Source organism: Anas platyrhynchos, chromosome 30 (assembly GCF_047663525.1).
Source record: "Anas platyrhynchos isolate ZD024472 breed Pekin duck chromosome 30, IASCAAS_PekinDuck_T2T, whole genome shotgun sequence".
NCBI classification, from domain to species: Eukaryota; Metazoa; Chordata; class Aves; order Anseriformes; family Anatidae; genus Anas; species Anas platyrhynchos.
In genome coordinates this window covers 5771132-5785630 of record NC_092616.1, presented here as the reverse complement: position 1 = coordinate 5785630, position 14499 = coordinate 5771132, and the positions used below count along the sequence as shown (strand labels likewise).

Below are 14499 nucleotides of genomic sequence, written 5' to 3'. Positions count from 1 at the left end.
AGCCCCGCCCACTCCCCTTAAGCCCCGCCCACCCCTCCACCACCACCCACCCCCTCAAGCCCCTCCCACCTTTGACCACGCCCACCCCAAGCCCCGCCCACCCCCCTTAAGCCCCGCCTACCCCCTTTAAGCCCCTCCCACTCCCTTTAAGCCCCGCCCGCCCCCTTTAAGCCCCACCCACCCCTCCTCCACCACCCACCCACCCCCTCAAGCCCCTCCCACCTTTGACCACGCCCACCCCTTAAGCCCCACCCACTCCCTCCTTAAGCCCCGCCCACCCCCTTAAGCCCCGCCCACCCCATACACCACCACCCACCCCATGACCCCACCCACCCCCTTAAGCCCCTCCCACCTTTGACCATGCCCACCCCAAGCCCCGCCCACCCCCCTTAAGCCCCGCCCACTCCCTTTAAGCCCCTCCCACCCCCTTAAGCCCCGCCCACCCCATACACCACCACCCACCCCATGACCCCACCCACCCCCTCAAGCCCCTCCCACCTTCGACCACGCCCACCCCAAGCCCCGCCCACCCCCCTTAAGCCCCGCCCACCCCCTTAAGCCCTGCCCACCCTATACACTACCACCCACCCCATGACCCCACCCACCCCCTTAAGCCCCTCCCACCTTTGACCACGCCCACCCCAAGCCCCGCCCACCCCTCCTTAAGCCCCTCCCACCCCCTTAATCTCCGCCCACCCCCTTTAAGCCCCACCCACCCCCCTTAAGCCCCGCCCACCCCTCCTTAAGCCCCGCCCACCCCCCTTAAGCCCCTCCCACCCCCCTTAATCTCCACCCACCCCCTTTAAGCCCCTCCCACCCCCTTTAAGCCCCTCCCACCCCCTTTAAGCCCCGCCCACCCCCTTTAAGCCCCGCCCACACCCCCTTAAGCCCCGCCCACCCCCTTTAAGCCCCTCCCACCTTTAAGCCCCGTCCACCCCAAGCCCCGCCCACACCCCCTTAAGCCCCGCCCGCCCCCTTAAGCCCCGCCCACCCATTTAGGCCCCTCCCACCCCCCTTAAGCCCCGCCCACCACCCTTAAGCCCCACCCACCCCCCTTAAGCCCCGCCCACCTGCTTGGTGGCCGCCAGCTTGCGCTGGAGGTGCTCGATCTGCTCCTCGGCCTGGCGGAGGCGCCGCAGGGCCTCCTCGTCCGCCAGCTTCTTGCTCTCGCGCCGCTCCCGCTCCTCCAGCTCCCTCGCCCGCCCCCGCAGCTCCTCGGCCTAATTAGGGCCTCGTTAGCGCCTCCCGACGGTTAATTAGCCCCCCCCGTGAAGGGCCCGGCCTCACCTCAGCCTTGCTCTTCCTCTCGGCCGCCATCAGCTGCACTTTGTCGCGCTGCTCCTTGGGCGCCGATTTGTACATGTCCAGGAGCAGCTTCATCTCCTTCTGGCTCTCCTGCGCCTTCCTGCTCATTTGCATATCATTAGCATGCGTTAGGCTCGTTTGCATATCATTTGCGTGTCATCAGAATGCTTCAGGGTCGTTTGCATATCATTAGCATATCATCAGCATGCATTATGGCTGCTTTCATATCATCTACATATCATTTACATATCATTAGCATCTGTTAGGGTCGTTTGCATATCATTTGCATATAATTAGAATGAGTTAGGGTCACTTGAATATCAGTTGCATATAATTAGAATGAGTTAGAGTCGCTTGTATATCATTTGCATATAGTTAGAATGCATCAGGGTCGCTTACATGTCATTTGCATACAATTATAATGAGCTAGGATCGTTTGCATATCATTTGCATATAATTAGAACGAGTTGTTATCGCTTGCATGTCATTTGCATATAATTAGAACGAGTTGGGATCGCTTGCATATCATTTGCATATAATTAGAACGAGTTAGGACCGTTTGCATATCGTCAGCATATCATTAGAATGTGTTATGGTCGTTTGCATATCATTTGCATATCGTTAGAGAGTGTTAGGGTTGTTTGCGTATCGTTTGCGTATCATTAGTGTGTGTCAGGGTCTTTTGCACATCATTTGCATATATTCAGGATGAACAGGTATCGTTTGCATATCATTTGCATATAATTAGGACGAGATATTGTCAATTGCATATCATTTGCATAGTTAATGTTGGGGCAGGGCTATGGGAAGTGCGGCAAAACTGGCCCCGGTAACGCCAAACTGACACCAAAATGCCCCAAAGTGATATCAAAATCACCCAAACTGACACCAAAATCCCCAAAACTCCCATCAAAACTCCCAAACTGCCAATGAAATCCCCAAACTGACCCCCAAATCCCCCAAACCGACACCAAAATCCCCAAACCCCCAATAACGCCCTTATAACCCCCCCAAAAAACAATTACCCCCCCAAATCTCCCCTATAGCCCCCCCCAAAACCCCAATAACGCCCCGAAAACCTCAATAATGCCCCAAATTGCCCTTGTAACGCCCCCAAATCCCCCCAAAACCTCCCGAAAAAACAAATACCGCCCCAAATCGCTCCCCCAGCCCCCTCATAACCCCCCCAAAACCTCAATTATCCCCCAAATTGCCCCCCCAAACCACAATAACCCCCCCATAACCCCCCCAAAAACCTCAATAATCCCCTGAATTGCCCCCATAACCCCCCCAAATCCCCCCTCCATCCCCCCAAATCCCCCCAAACCGCCCCCAAATCCCCTCCAACCCCCTCCAAACCCCCCAAATTTCCCCCCCCGGACCCCCCCCTCACTTGAGCTCTCCCCGCAGCTGCTTGAGCACCTCGGAGTCCTTCTTCTTGGGCTCGTCGGGGGGTCCCTTGGGGCGCTCCCTCTCCCTCTCCCGCCCCCTCTCCCTCTCGGGACCCCCCCGGGACGTCCCGGGGCGGGGGAGGGGGGCGGGGGGAGGGGGCTCCTTGAGGCGGGGAGGGGGAGGGGGCTGCGGAGGGGGAGGGGCGGGGGCAGGGGTGGGGGCGGGGGGCTCCTCCTCCTCGGGGGGCCGCCGGGGCGGGGGGGGCGCCTCGACGGGGGCGGGGGTCGTGGCCGCCGGGGGCCCCTCCCGCTTGGGTTCCGGGGGGGCGGGGCCTGGGGGGGCCCCGCCCTCTTCTTCTTTGATGGGGGCGGGGCCTGGGGGGGCTCCGCCCCCGCCGGGTGGGGGCTCCTCCGATGGGGCGGGGGGGGCGGAGGTGGAGGAGGAGGGGGGAGGGGGAGGGGGCGGGGCGGGGCCGGAGGGGGGGGGGGCGCCGCTGGCTTGGAGGCGGAGCTGGGGGGGGAGAGGGGAGGAGTCAGCGGGGGCGTAGCCCTTTTAAGAAGCAGCGGTGGGGCCCACCTCGCTCCCGGTGGCAGAGCCCTTTTAAGACCCCCCCACCCCCTTAAGGGACTATTTTGAGAAGCTCCGCCCACTCCTTAAAGGGGCAACCCCTATATTCTAAGTGGGCCCACCCCACCGAACAGCGGCATTGCCCTTTTAAGGCCACGCCCATTCCCAAAGGCCCCGCCCCCTTAAAGCAGGCCCCTCCCCACCCCCATCCCTTCAATGGGGCCCACCCACCCTCCAGCGGCATTGCCCTTTTAAGCCCCACCCACTTTGCAGAAACCTGGCCCCACCCCCTCCCTTCTTAAAGGGGCAACGCTCTTTGTCCACCAACTGATAGGGTGGGGCCCACCAGTGCTGCTTTAAGGCCCCGCCCCCTCCCAGGCGCTGGCCACACCCCCCAGCCCCACCCCTGCCCCCTTAAAGGGGCAATGCTCTCCTTCCACCAACCGATAGGGTGGGGCCCACCAGTGCTGCTTTAAGGCCCCGCCCCCTCCCAGGCGCTGGCCACACCCCCCCAGCCCCACCCTTCCCCCCTTAAAGGGGCAATGCTCCTTGTCCACCAACCGATAGGGTGGGGCCCACCAATGCTGCTTTAAGGCCCCGCCCCCTCCCAGGCACTGGCCACACCCCCCCCAGCCCCACCCTTCCCCCCTTAAAAGGGCAACGCCGCGATTCAACCAGAGGGGCCATGATGGGGCCCGAGCCCCACCCACGCCGCCCCCCCGCCCAATTTAGGCCCCGCCCACCGAGGCCCCGCCCAAATTTAGGCCCCGCCCACCTTGTTGATCTCGGCCTGCACCTCCCGCAGCTTGCGCTTGTAGCGCTGCACGTCGCCCTTCAGCTGGTGGTTGTGGTTCTGCAGGCTGCTGATCAGGTGCCGCATCTCCCGGTTGATGGGGCCTGGGGGGACCCCAAAAAAGGTTTAGGGGGGGGTGGGGGGGACCCCACGAACCACCCCCACATCGCCCTCAAGTGTTGGGTGGGGTCGGAGAGAGGAGATGAAGAGGGAGCAGAGGGTCTCAAGGTGTTCCCATAGGTGGTGGGACCATGGAGGGGGTGGAGGACCAACCCCAAGAGGTCTCCAACCTCCATGTTGGAGTTGGGTTGGGTCATAAAGAGGAGATGAAGAGGGACCAGAGTGTCTTGGGGTGTTCCCATGGAGGAACATCAGTGGTGGGACCATGGAGAAGGTGGAAAACCAACCCAAAGAAGCTTCCAACCACCATGATGGAGTTGGGTTGGGTCATAAACAGGAGATGAAGAGGAACCAGAGTGTCTTTATGGAGGAACATTGGTGGTGGGACCATGGAGGGGGTGGAAAACCAACCCCAAGAGGCCTCCAACCACCACGTTGGCGTTGGGTTGGGTCATAAAGAGGAGATGAAGAGGGACCAGAGGGTCTTGGGGTGTTCCCATGGAAGATATGGAGGAACACGGGTGGTGGGACCATGGAGAAGATGGAAGACCAACCCCAAGAGGCCTCCAACCCCATGTTGGAGTTGGGTTGGGTCATAAAGAGACAAAGAGGGATGAGAGCGTCTCAAGGTGTTCCCATGGAGGAACATCGGTGGTGGGACCATGGAGAAGGTGGAAAACCAACCCAAAGAAGCTTCCAACCACCATGATGGAGTTGGGTTGGGTCATTAAAAGGAAATTAAGAGGGACCAGAGCGTCTTGAGGTGTTCCTATAGGTGGTGGGACCACGGAGAAGGTGGAGGAGCAACCCCAAGAGGTCTCCAACCCCATATTGGAGTTGGGTTGGGTCATAAAGAGGAAATTAAGAGGGACCAGAGCGTCTTGGGGTGTTCCCATGGAGGAATGGAGATGATGGGTTCATGGAGAAGATGGAAGACCAACCCAAAGAAGCTTCCAACCACCACGTTGGAGTTGGTTTGGGTCATAAAGAAGAAATTAAGAGGGACCAGAGCGTCTTGGGGTGTTCCCATAGGTGGTGGGACCACGTTGAGGGTGGAGGACCAACCCCACGAGGCCCCCAACCCCCTGGGGTCCCGGAGGGGAGCTGAGGAAGGCCCCGAGGGGCTCACCCGCCTGCTCGTTGGCCGCCAGGTTCTGCTCGAACTCGATGCGCAGCATCTCGTACTCCTTGCGCACCTGGGCCAGCGTGTCCTCCAGCTGGATCACCTCCGTCCGCAGCCGCTTCTGCACCCCCAGCTCGTCGCTCTGCGAAGGGGGAGGAGGAGGAGGGATGAGGAGGAGGAGGAGGAGGAAGGATGGGGAGGACACGTGGGGGACGTGGAGGTCAAGGAGGACGTGGAGGATGAGGAGGACATGGAAGATAGGGTGGAGGGAAGGTGGAGGATGAGGAAGGACGTGGAGGACACGTGGACATGGAGGTCAAGGAGGACATAGGGATATGGAGGATGAGGAGGGATGAGGAAGGACGTGGAGGACACGTGGACATGGAGGTCAAAGAGGACGTGGAGGATGAGGAGGATGTAGAAGATAGGGAGGATGGAGGGAAGGTGGAGGACATGGAGGGATGAGGAGGATGTGGAGGATGAGGAAGGATGGGGAAGGACGTGGAGGACATGGAGGTCAAAGAGGACATGGGAATATGGAGGATGAGGAGGGATGAGGAAGGACATGAAGGACATGTGGGGGACATGGAGGTCAAGGAGGACCTGGAGGACGTAGAGGATGAGGAGGGACAAGGAAGGACGTGGAGGACACGTGGGGGACGTGGAGGTCAAGGAGGATGTAGAGGGACGAGGAAGGACATGGAGGACACGTGGACATGGAGGACAAAGAGGACATGGAGGGAGGAGGAGGACACAGAAACCATGGAGAACATGGAGGATGAGGAGGGACGAGGAAGGACATAGAGGACACGTGGACATGGAGGACATAGAGGGACGAGGAGGACATAGGGATATGGAGGACGAGGAGGATGCGGAGGGACGAGGAAGGACGAGGAGGTCAAGGAGGACACGGAAGATACGAAGGATGAGGAACGTGGAGGATGAGGAGGGACAGGAAAGGACATGGAGGATGAGGAGGACATGGAAATATGGAGGACGAGGAGGATGAGGAGGGATGAGGAAGGACGAGGAGGTCCCCCAACCCAACCCAACCCAACCCAACCCAACCCAACCCCACACCCCCCGTGCCATTTTGACCACCCAACATTTGTCCACCACCCCCCTAGAAGGACCTCGAGGACGCCCCAAAGGCCACCGTTGGGGCCACCTCGGGGCCACCTCGGGACCACCTCAGGGCCACCTCGGGACCACCTCGGGACCACCTCGGGACCACCTCGGGGCCACCTCGGGGCCACCTTGGGACCACCTCAGGGCCACCTCGGGACCACCTCGGGACCACCTCGGGACCACCTCGGGGCCACCTCGGGGCCACCTCGGGGCCACCTCGGGGCCACCTGAGGGCCACCTCGGGACCACCTCGGGGCCACCTCGGGACCACCTTGGGGCCACCTCGGGACCACCTTGGGGCCACCTTGGGGACAATGTGGGGCCACCCTGGGGACACCTCGGGGCCACCTCGGGGCCACCTTGGGACTACCTTGGGGCCACCTCGGGACCACCTTGGGGCCACCTCGGGACCACCTTGGGGCCACCTCGGGACCACCTCGGGACCACCTCAGGGCCACCTCGGGACTACCTCAGGACCACCTCGGGACAACCTTGGGGCCACCTCGGGGCCACCTCGGGACCACCTCGGGGCCACCTCGGGGCCACCTCGGGGCCACCTCGGGACCACCTTGGGGCCACCTTGGGGCCACCTCGGGACTACCTTGGGACCACCTTGGGACCACCTCAGGGCCACCTCGGGACCACCTTGGGGCCACCTTGGGACCACCTTGGGACCACCTCGGGACCACCTCGGGACCACCTCGGGGCCACCTCGGGACCACCTTGGGGCCACCTTGGGGACAATGTGGGGCCACCCTGGGGACACCTTGGGGCCACCTCGGGACCACCTTGGGGCCACCTTGGGACCACCTCAGGACCACCTCGGGGCCACCTCGGGGACACCTTGGGGACAATGTGGGGCCACCCTGGGGACCGTCCCCTGACCTCCATGTGCTCGATGTGGCGCAGGTGACTGTTCTTGGTGGCCAGGAGCAGGGCGCGGGCCTCGTCCAGCTGCGTCTTCACCTGGAGGCTCTCGTGGTAGAGCAGCGAGAACTGCGACTGCAGCACCTTGTACTCCAGCGTCTCCTTCACCGCCTCCTCCGGCAGCGAGTGCAGGGCCACCTGGGGGGGGGGGACACCCCAAAATGTCCCCGAGGTGGCCCCACCTCCCAGCGTTCGGATCAGCCACTTTTAGGATGTCCCCGATGGCTACGGTGTAGCCAACACGGCCAATTTCATGGCATCCCCCAAAAATTTGCCATTTCCCCCATTATCTACAACGTCCCCAATGTCTACAATGTCCCCAAAATCTACGATGTCCCCAATATCTAAAATGTCCCCAATGTCTATGATGTCCCCAACGTTCATATGGGCCACGTTTAGGATGTCCCCAATGTCTACGACGTAGCCAACGCGGCCAATTTCATGGCGTCCCCAAAAATTTGCCATTTCCCCCATTATCTACGATGTCCCCAATGTCTATGATGTCCCCAATGTCTACGATGTCCCCAATGTCTACAATGTCCCCAAAATCTACGATGTCCCCAATCCCTACGATGTCCCCAATATCTACGATGTCCCCAACGTTCACATCACCAACGTTTAGAATGTCCCCAATGACTACAATGTCCCCAATGTGCCCAATATTCATGGTGTCCCCCCAAAATTTGCCATTTCCCCAAAATCTATGATGTCCCCAATGTCTAAAATGTCCCCAATATCTAAAATGTCCCCATTATCTACAATGTCCCCAATGTCTACGGTGTCCCCAATGTCTACGATATCCCCAAAATCTATGATGTCCCCAAAATCTACGGTGTCCCCAATCTCTACGATGTCCCCAACGTTCACATCACCAACATTCGGGATGTCCCCAATGTCTACGGTGTCCCCAACGCGGCCAATTTCATGGCGTCCCCCAAAATTTGCCATTTTCCCTATTATCTACAGTGTCCCCAATATCTACGATGTCCCCAAAATCTACGATGTCCCCAATATCTATGACGTCCCCAATCTCTACGATGTCCCCAACGTTCACATCACCAACGTTTAGAATGTCCCCAATGTCTACAATGTCCCCAATATTCATGGCGTCCCCAAAAAATTTGCCATTTTCCCCAATATCTACGATGTCCCCAGTCTCTACGATGTCCCCAACGTTCACATCACCAACATTCAGGATGTCCCCAATGTCTACGGTGTCCCCAATGTGCCCAATATTCATGGCGTCCCCCAAAAATTTGCCATTTTCCCCATTATCTACGATGTCCCCAATATCTAAAATGACCCCAATATCTACGGTGTCCCCAATATCTACAGTGTCCCCAATATCTACGATGTCCCCAAAATCTACGATGTCCCCAATCTCTACGGTGTCCCCAACGTTCACATCACCAACATTTAGGATGTCCCCAATGTCTACGATGTCCCCAACGCGCCCAATTTCATGGCGTCCCCAAAAAATTTGCCATTTTCCCCATTATCTACAACGTCCCCAATGTCTAAAATGTCCCCAAAATCTATGATGTCCCCAATCTCTACGATGTCCCCAACGTTCACATCGCCAACGTTCACCATGTCCCCAACGGCCACCATGACCCCAACGTTCGTGACGTCCCCCAAATTTGTGGCCCCGACACCCCAACATTCACCGTTTCCCCAATATTTATGATGTCCCCAACGTTGACGACCCCAATTTTGACAATGTCCCCAACGTTGACGTCACCCCCAATATTTTCAATGTCCCCAACATTGACTCCCCAACGTTGATGTCCCCAACGTTGACCATGACCCCACCGTAGATGACCCCAATGTTGACGACCCCAACGTTGACCCCAATGTTGACCCTGACCCCAATATTTATGATGTCCCCAATGGTGACCCCCCAACATTGATGTCCCCAACACTGACCCCAACGTTGACATCCCCAATGTTGATGTCACCCCCAATATTTATGATGTCCCCAAAGTTTCTGATGACCCCAACGCTGACAACCCCAACACTGACTCCCCAACGTTGATGTCCCCAACGTTGATGATGTCCCCAATGTTTCTGATGACCCCAACATTGACCCCAACGTTGACGACCCCAACGTTGACGACCCCAACGTTGACCCCAACATTGATGACCCCAACACTGAACCCCCCAACGTTGACGATGTCCCCAATATTTACGATGTCCCCAACGTTGACGTCCCCAACATTGACCCCAAAGTTGATGTCCCCAACACTGACCCCAACGTTGATGACCCCAATGTTGACAACGTTCTTGAGATCCTCCAACCCTTCCCACCTCCCCGCTATCCCATGTAACCCCAGTGTCCCCAACACCCCCCACAATTGTCCCCAACACCCCCCCCAAATGTCCCCAACGCCCCCCCAATGTCCCCAAGGCCCCCCCGGGGTCACCTTGAGGCGCTCGTGGCCCCTGACGGCCTGCTGGAGCTCCTGCTGCAGCTTCTCCAGCTCGGCCATGCGGCTGTTGGCCAGCTCCTGGTTCCCCTCCAGCTCCGCGTTCAGCATCTCAAACTTTGGGGGGGGACACCCCAAAACCAAGGGGTCACCCCCAAAACCAAGGGGTCACCCCCAAAACCAAGGGGTCACCCCCAAACACGACAACCCCACCCCTAAAGGGCCCCAAACCCGGCCCAAGGTCCCCCAAACCTCCTTGAGATAGCCCCAAACCTCTCCAAGGTACCCCAAGAGGTCCTCAGGGCCCCCCAAATCTACCCCAAACCCTCCAAGAGTCCCTCAGGGTCCCCCCAAAACCCCTCAAGATCCCCCCAAAACCCAACCAAGATCCCCCCAAAACCCTTCAGGAGCCCCTCAGGGTCCCCCAAACCCCCTCAAGATCCCCCCAAAACCCAACCAAGATCCCCCCAAAACCCCCAAGAGCCCCTCAGGGTCCCCCCAAACCCCCTCAAGATCCCCCCAAAAACCCCCAAAACCCCCCAGGGTCCCCCCAACCCCCTCAAGATCCCCCCAAATCCCCCCAAAACCCCCCAAATTCCCCGTCCCCCCCTCACCTTCTGCATGCTGAGCGTGATCTGTCCCCCCTGGAAGCCCCCGGAGCTGCCGGAGCCGTAGGAGCCCGAGGTGAGCTGGGGGGGGACAAGGGGACGTTGGGGACACCAGGGGGACATTGGGGGACCCCAAGTGATGTCACAAGACCCAAGGGACCCCAAATGATGTCACAAGACCCTCAAATGACCCCAAATGACATGGGAGGACCTCAAGGAACATGATGTGACCCAAGTCCCATAGAGCGACCCCAAGTGACGTCATGGGACCCAAGTGACATCAGAGGACCCAAGTGACCCCAAATGATGTCATGAGACCCCAGTGACCCCAAGGGACATGGGGGGGACCTCAAGTGACGTCACAAGACCCCAATGACCACAGTGACCCCAAGGGACATGGGAGAACCTCAAGAAACACGACGCGACCCAAGTCCTGTAGAGCGACCCCAAGTGACGTCACGGGACCCGAGTGACATCACAAGACCCAAGTGACCCCAAAAGGGACAGGGGAGGTCCCCAGGTGACACCACAAGACCCAGATGACGTCACCAGACCCCGGTGAACCCAAGGGACGTGGGAGAACCTCAAGGAACACGATGCGACCCAAGTCCTGTAGAGCGACCCCAAGTGACGTCACGGGACCCAAGTGACATCACGAGACCCAAGTGACCCCACGGGACATGGGGGGACCCCAAGTGACATCACAAGACCCAAGTGACCCCAAATGACGTCACAAGACCCCAATGACCCCAAGAGACATGGGAGGACCTCAAGGAACATGATGTGACCCAAGTGCCGTAGAGCGACCCCAAGTGACATCATGAGACCCAAGTGACGTCACAAGACCCAAAAGACCCCAAATGACATCACAAGACCCAAGTGACCCCAAGGGACATGGGGGGGACCTCAAGTGACATCACAAGACCCCAATGACCACAGTGACCCCAAGGGACATGGGAGGACCTCAAGGAACACGACAAGACCCAAGTGCCGTAGAGCGACCCCAAGTGACGTCATGGGACCCAAGTGACATCACGAGACCCAAGTGACCCCAAGGGACATGGGGGGACACTGGGGGACCTCAAGTGACATCACAAGACCCAAGTGACGTCACAAGACCCCAGTGACCCCAAGGGACGTGGGAGGACCTCAAGGAACACGACGCGACCCAAGTGCCGTAGAGCGACCCCAAGTGACATCATGGGACCCAAGTGACCCCAAGTGACGTCACAAAGGACACAGGGACAATGGGGGACCTCAAGTGACGTCACATGACCCAAGGGACCCCAAGTGACGTCACAAGACCCCAGTGACCCCAATGGACATGGGAAGACCTCAAGAAACATGACGCAACCCAAGTCCCGTAGAGCGACCCCAAGTGACATCATGAGACCCAAGTGACGTCACGACACCCGAGTGACCCCAAGGGACATGGGGGGACCCCAAGTGACATCACAAGACCCAAGGGACCCCAAATGACGTCACGAGACCCCAGTGACCCCAATGGACATAGAAGGACCTCAAGGAACATGATGTGACCCATGTGATGAAGAGTGACCCCAAGTGACATCATGGAACCCAAGTGACGTCACAAGACCCAAGTGACCCCAAATGACGTCATGAGACCCAAGTGACCCCAAGGGACATGGGGGGGGACCTCAAGTGACATCACAAGACCCCAATGACCCCAAGGGACGTGGGAGGACCTCAAGGAACACGACACGACCCAAGTCCCGTAGAGCAACCCCAAGTGACATCATGAGACCCAAGTGACGTCAGAAGACCCAAAAGACCCCAAATGACGTCATGAGACCCAAGTGACCCCAAGGGACATGGGGGGGGACCTCAAGTGACATCACAAGACCCCAGTGACCCCAATGGACATGGAGGAACCTGAAGGAACACGACGCGACCCAAGTCCCGTAGAGTGACCCCAAGTGACATCGTGGGACCCAAGTGACCCCAAGTGACGTCACATGACCCAAGTGACCCTAAGGGACACAGGGGGACACTGGGGGACCTCAAGTGACATCACATGACCCAGGGGACCCCAAATGACCCCAGTGACCCCAAGGGATGTGGGAGGACCTCAAGGAACACGACGCGACCCAAGTGCCGTAGAGCGACCCCAAGTGACGTCATGAGACCCAAGAGACATCACAAGACCCAAGTGACCCCAAAAGGGACAGGGGGGGACACTGGGGGACCTCAAGTGACATCACAAGTCCCAAGGGACCCCAAATGACGTCACAAGACCCCAGTGACCCCAAGGGATGTGGGAGAACCTCAAGGAACACGACGCGACCCAAGTCCCGTAGAGCGACCCCAAGTGACGTCATGAGACCCAAGTGACCCCAAGGGACATGGGGGGACACTGGGGGACCTCAAGTGACATCACAAGACCCAAGGGACCCCAAATGACGTCACAAGACCCCAGTGACCCCAACTGACATGGGAGGACCTCAAGGAACACAACGCGACCCAAGTGCCGTAGAGCGACCCCAAGTGACGTCATGGGACCCAAGTGACATCACAAGACCCAAGTGACCCCAAAAGGGACAGGGGGGGGTCCCCGAGGTGGGGGGGTCCCCGAGGGGGTGTCACCTGCTCGAGCGCCTCGGCCAGGTGCCGGTCCAGCCGCCCCTCGCGCTTGCGGAGCTTGGCGCTGTCCCACTGCAGCCCCTCCACCGTGGTGCCCATCTCCAGCACCTTGGTCTCGGCCGACGTCGCCTTGTCCTGCAGCTCCGCCAGCTGGGGGGGGGCGGTGACGTCAGCGTGTGACACAGGTGACGTCATCGTGTGACAGAGGTGACGTCATCGCGTGACACAGGTGACGTCAACCCATTGGGAGGTGACGTCAACCCATGGTGACGTCGGTTGGGTCAACCCATGGGGACACAATGGCATCCCGTGGGGACGTTGGTGACGTCATCATATTGGGACATTGATGACGTCATCATATTGGGAGACTGATGACGTCATCCCATTGGGACATTGGTGACGTCATCCCATTGGGAGGTGACGTCAACCCATGGGGACATCGGTTGGGTCAACCCATGGGGACGTTGATGACGTCATCCCATTGGGAGATGACGTCATCCCGTGGGGACACTGATGACGTCATCATATTGGGACATTGATGACGTCATCCCATGGGGACACTGATGACGTCACCCCATTGACAAATGACGTCATTCGATTGGGAGATTGATGACGTCATCCCATGGTGACACCAATGATGTCACCCCATTGGCAGATGACGTCACCCCACTGGGACGCCGGTGACGTTATCCCGTTGGGACTCGTCGGCATCCCAGTCCCCCCCAGTTGCTCCCAGTGCCCCCCAGTTCCCCCCCAGTGCCCCCCAGCTCCCTCCCAGCTGTTCCTAGCGCCTCGTAACCTGCTCCCAGTGCCTCCCAGTGCCCCCCCAGTTGCTCCCAGTGTCTCCCAACTCCCTCCCAGTGCTCACCAGAGACTCACAGTGCCTCCCAGTCCCCTCCCAGTGTCTCCTAACTCCCTCCCAGTGCCTCCCAGTCCCCTCCCAGTGCCCCCCAGTTCCCTCCCAGCTGTTCCTAGCGCCTCGTAACCTGCTCCTAGCGCCTCCCAGTGCCCCCCCAGTTGCTCCCAGTGCCCCCCCAGTGTTTCCCAGTCCCCTCCCAGCTGTTCCCAGTGCCCTCCAGTTGCTCCCAGTCCCCTCCCAGCACCCTCCAGCTCCCTCCAAGCTGTTCCTAGCACCTTGTAACCTGCTCCCAGTGCCTCCCAGTGCCCCCCCAGTGTCTCCCAGTTGCTCCCAGTGCCCCCCCAGTGCCTCCCAGTTTGCCCAGTACCTCCAGTGAGACGCGGTGGTGCTTCTCCTGCAGCTGCAGCACCAGGTCCTGCAGGCGCCGGTGCTCCCGGAGCAGCTCCCGCAGCAGCGCCCGGCCCGGCTCCCCCAGCTCCGCTGCGGGACGGCACCGTTGGGGGACCCCAAATCCCCCCCAAATCACCCCAAAAACCCCCAGGGGACACCCCCAAATCCTAACTGACCCCCCCAAATCCTAAGGGACCTCCCAAATCCTAACGGACCCCCCCAAATCCCCCAAATCCCTGCAGGACTTCCCCAGCAGCCCC

The 14499-nt window shown here is 59.5% G+C and overlaps 1 protein-coding gene across 1 annotated transcript in view; it reads right to left on the bottom strand.

The window, feature by feature from the left end:
- RNF40 (ring finger protein 40) overlaps positions 1–14499 on the bottom strand; it is a 41788-nt gene that overhangs the window by 10878 nt on the left and 16411 nt on the right. The window contains exons 5-14 of the mRNA XM_072029551.1: positions 14217–14329; positions 12994–13140; positions 10396–10470; positions 9779–9898; positions 7314–7493; positions 5307–5442; positions 4040–4161; positions 2699–3207; positions 1288–1405; positions 1071–1220 (exon numbers count right to left, since the gene is read on the bottom strand). Coding sequence (XP_071885652.1) covers positions 1071–1220; positions 1288–1405; positions 2699–3207; positions 4040–4161; positions 5307–5442; positions 7314–7493; positions 9779–9898; positions 10396–10470; positions 12994–13140; positions 14217–14329 — 1670 coding nt within the window. The remainder of the gene's footprint in view (positions 1–1070; positions 1221–1287; positions 1406–2698; positions 3208–4039; positions 4162–5306; positions 5443–7313; positions 7494–9778; positions 9899–10395; positions 10471–12993; positions 13141–14216; positions 14330–14499) is intronic.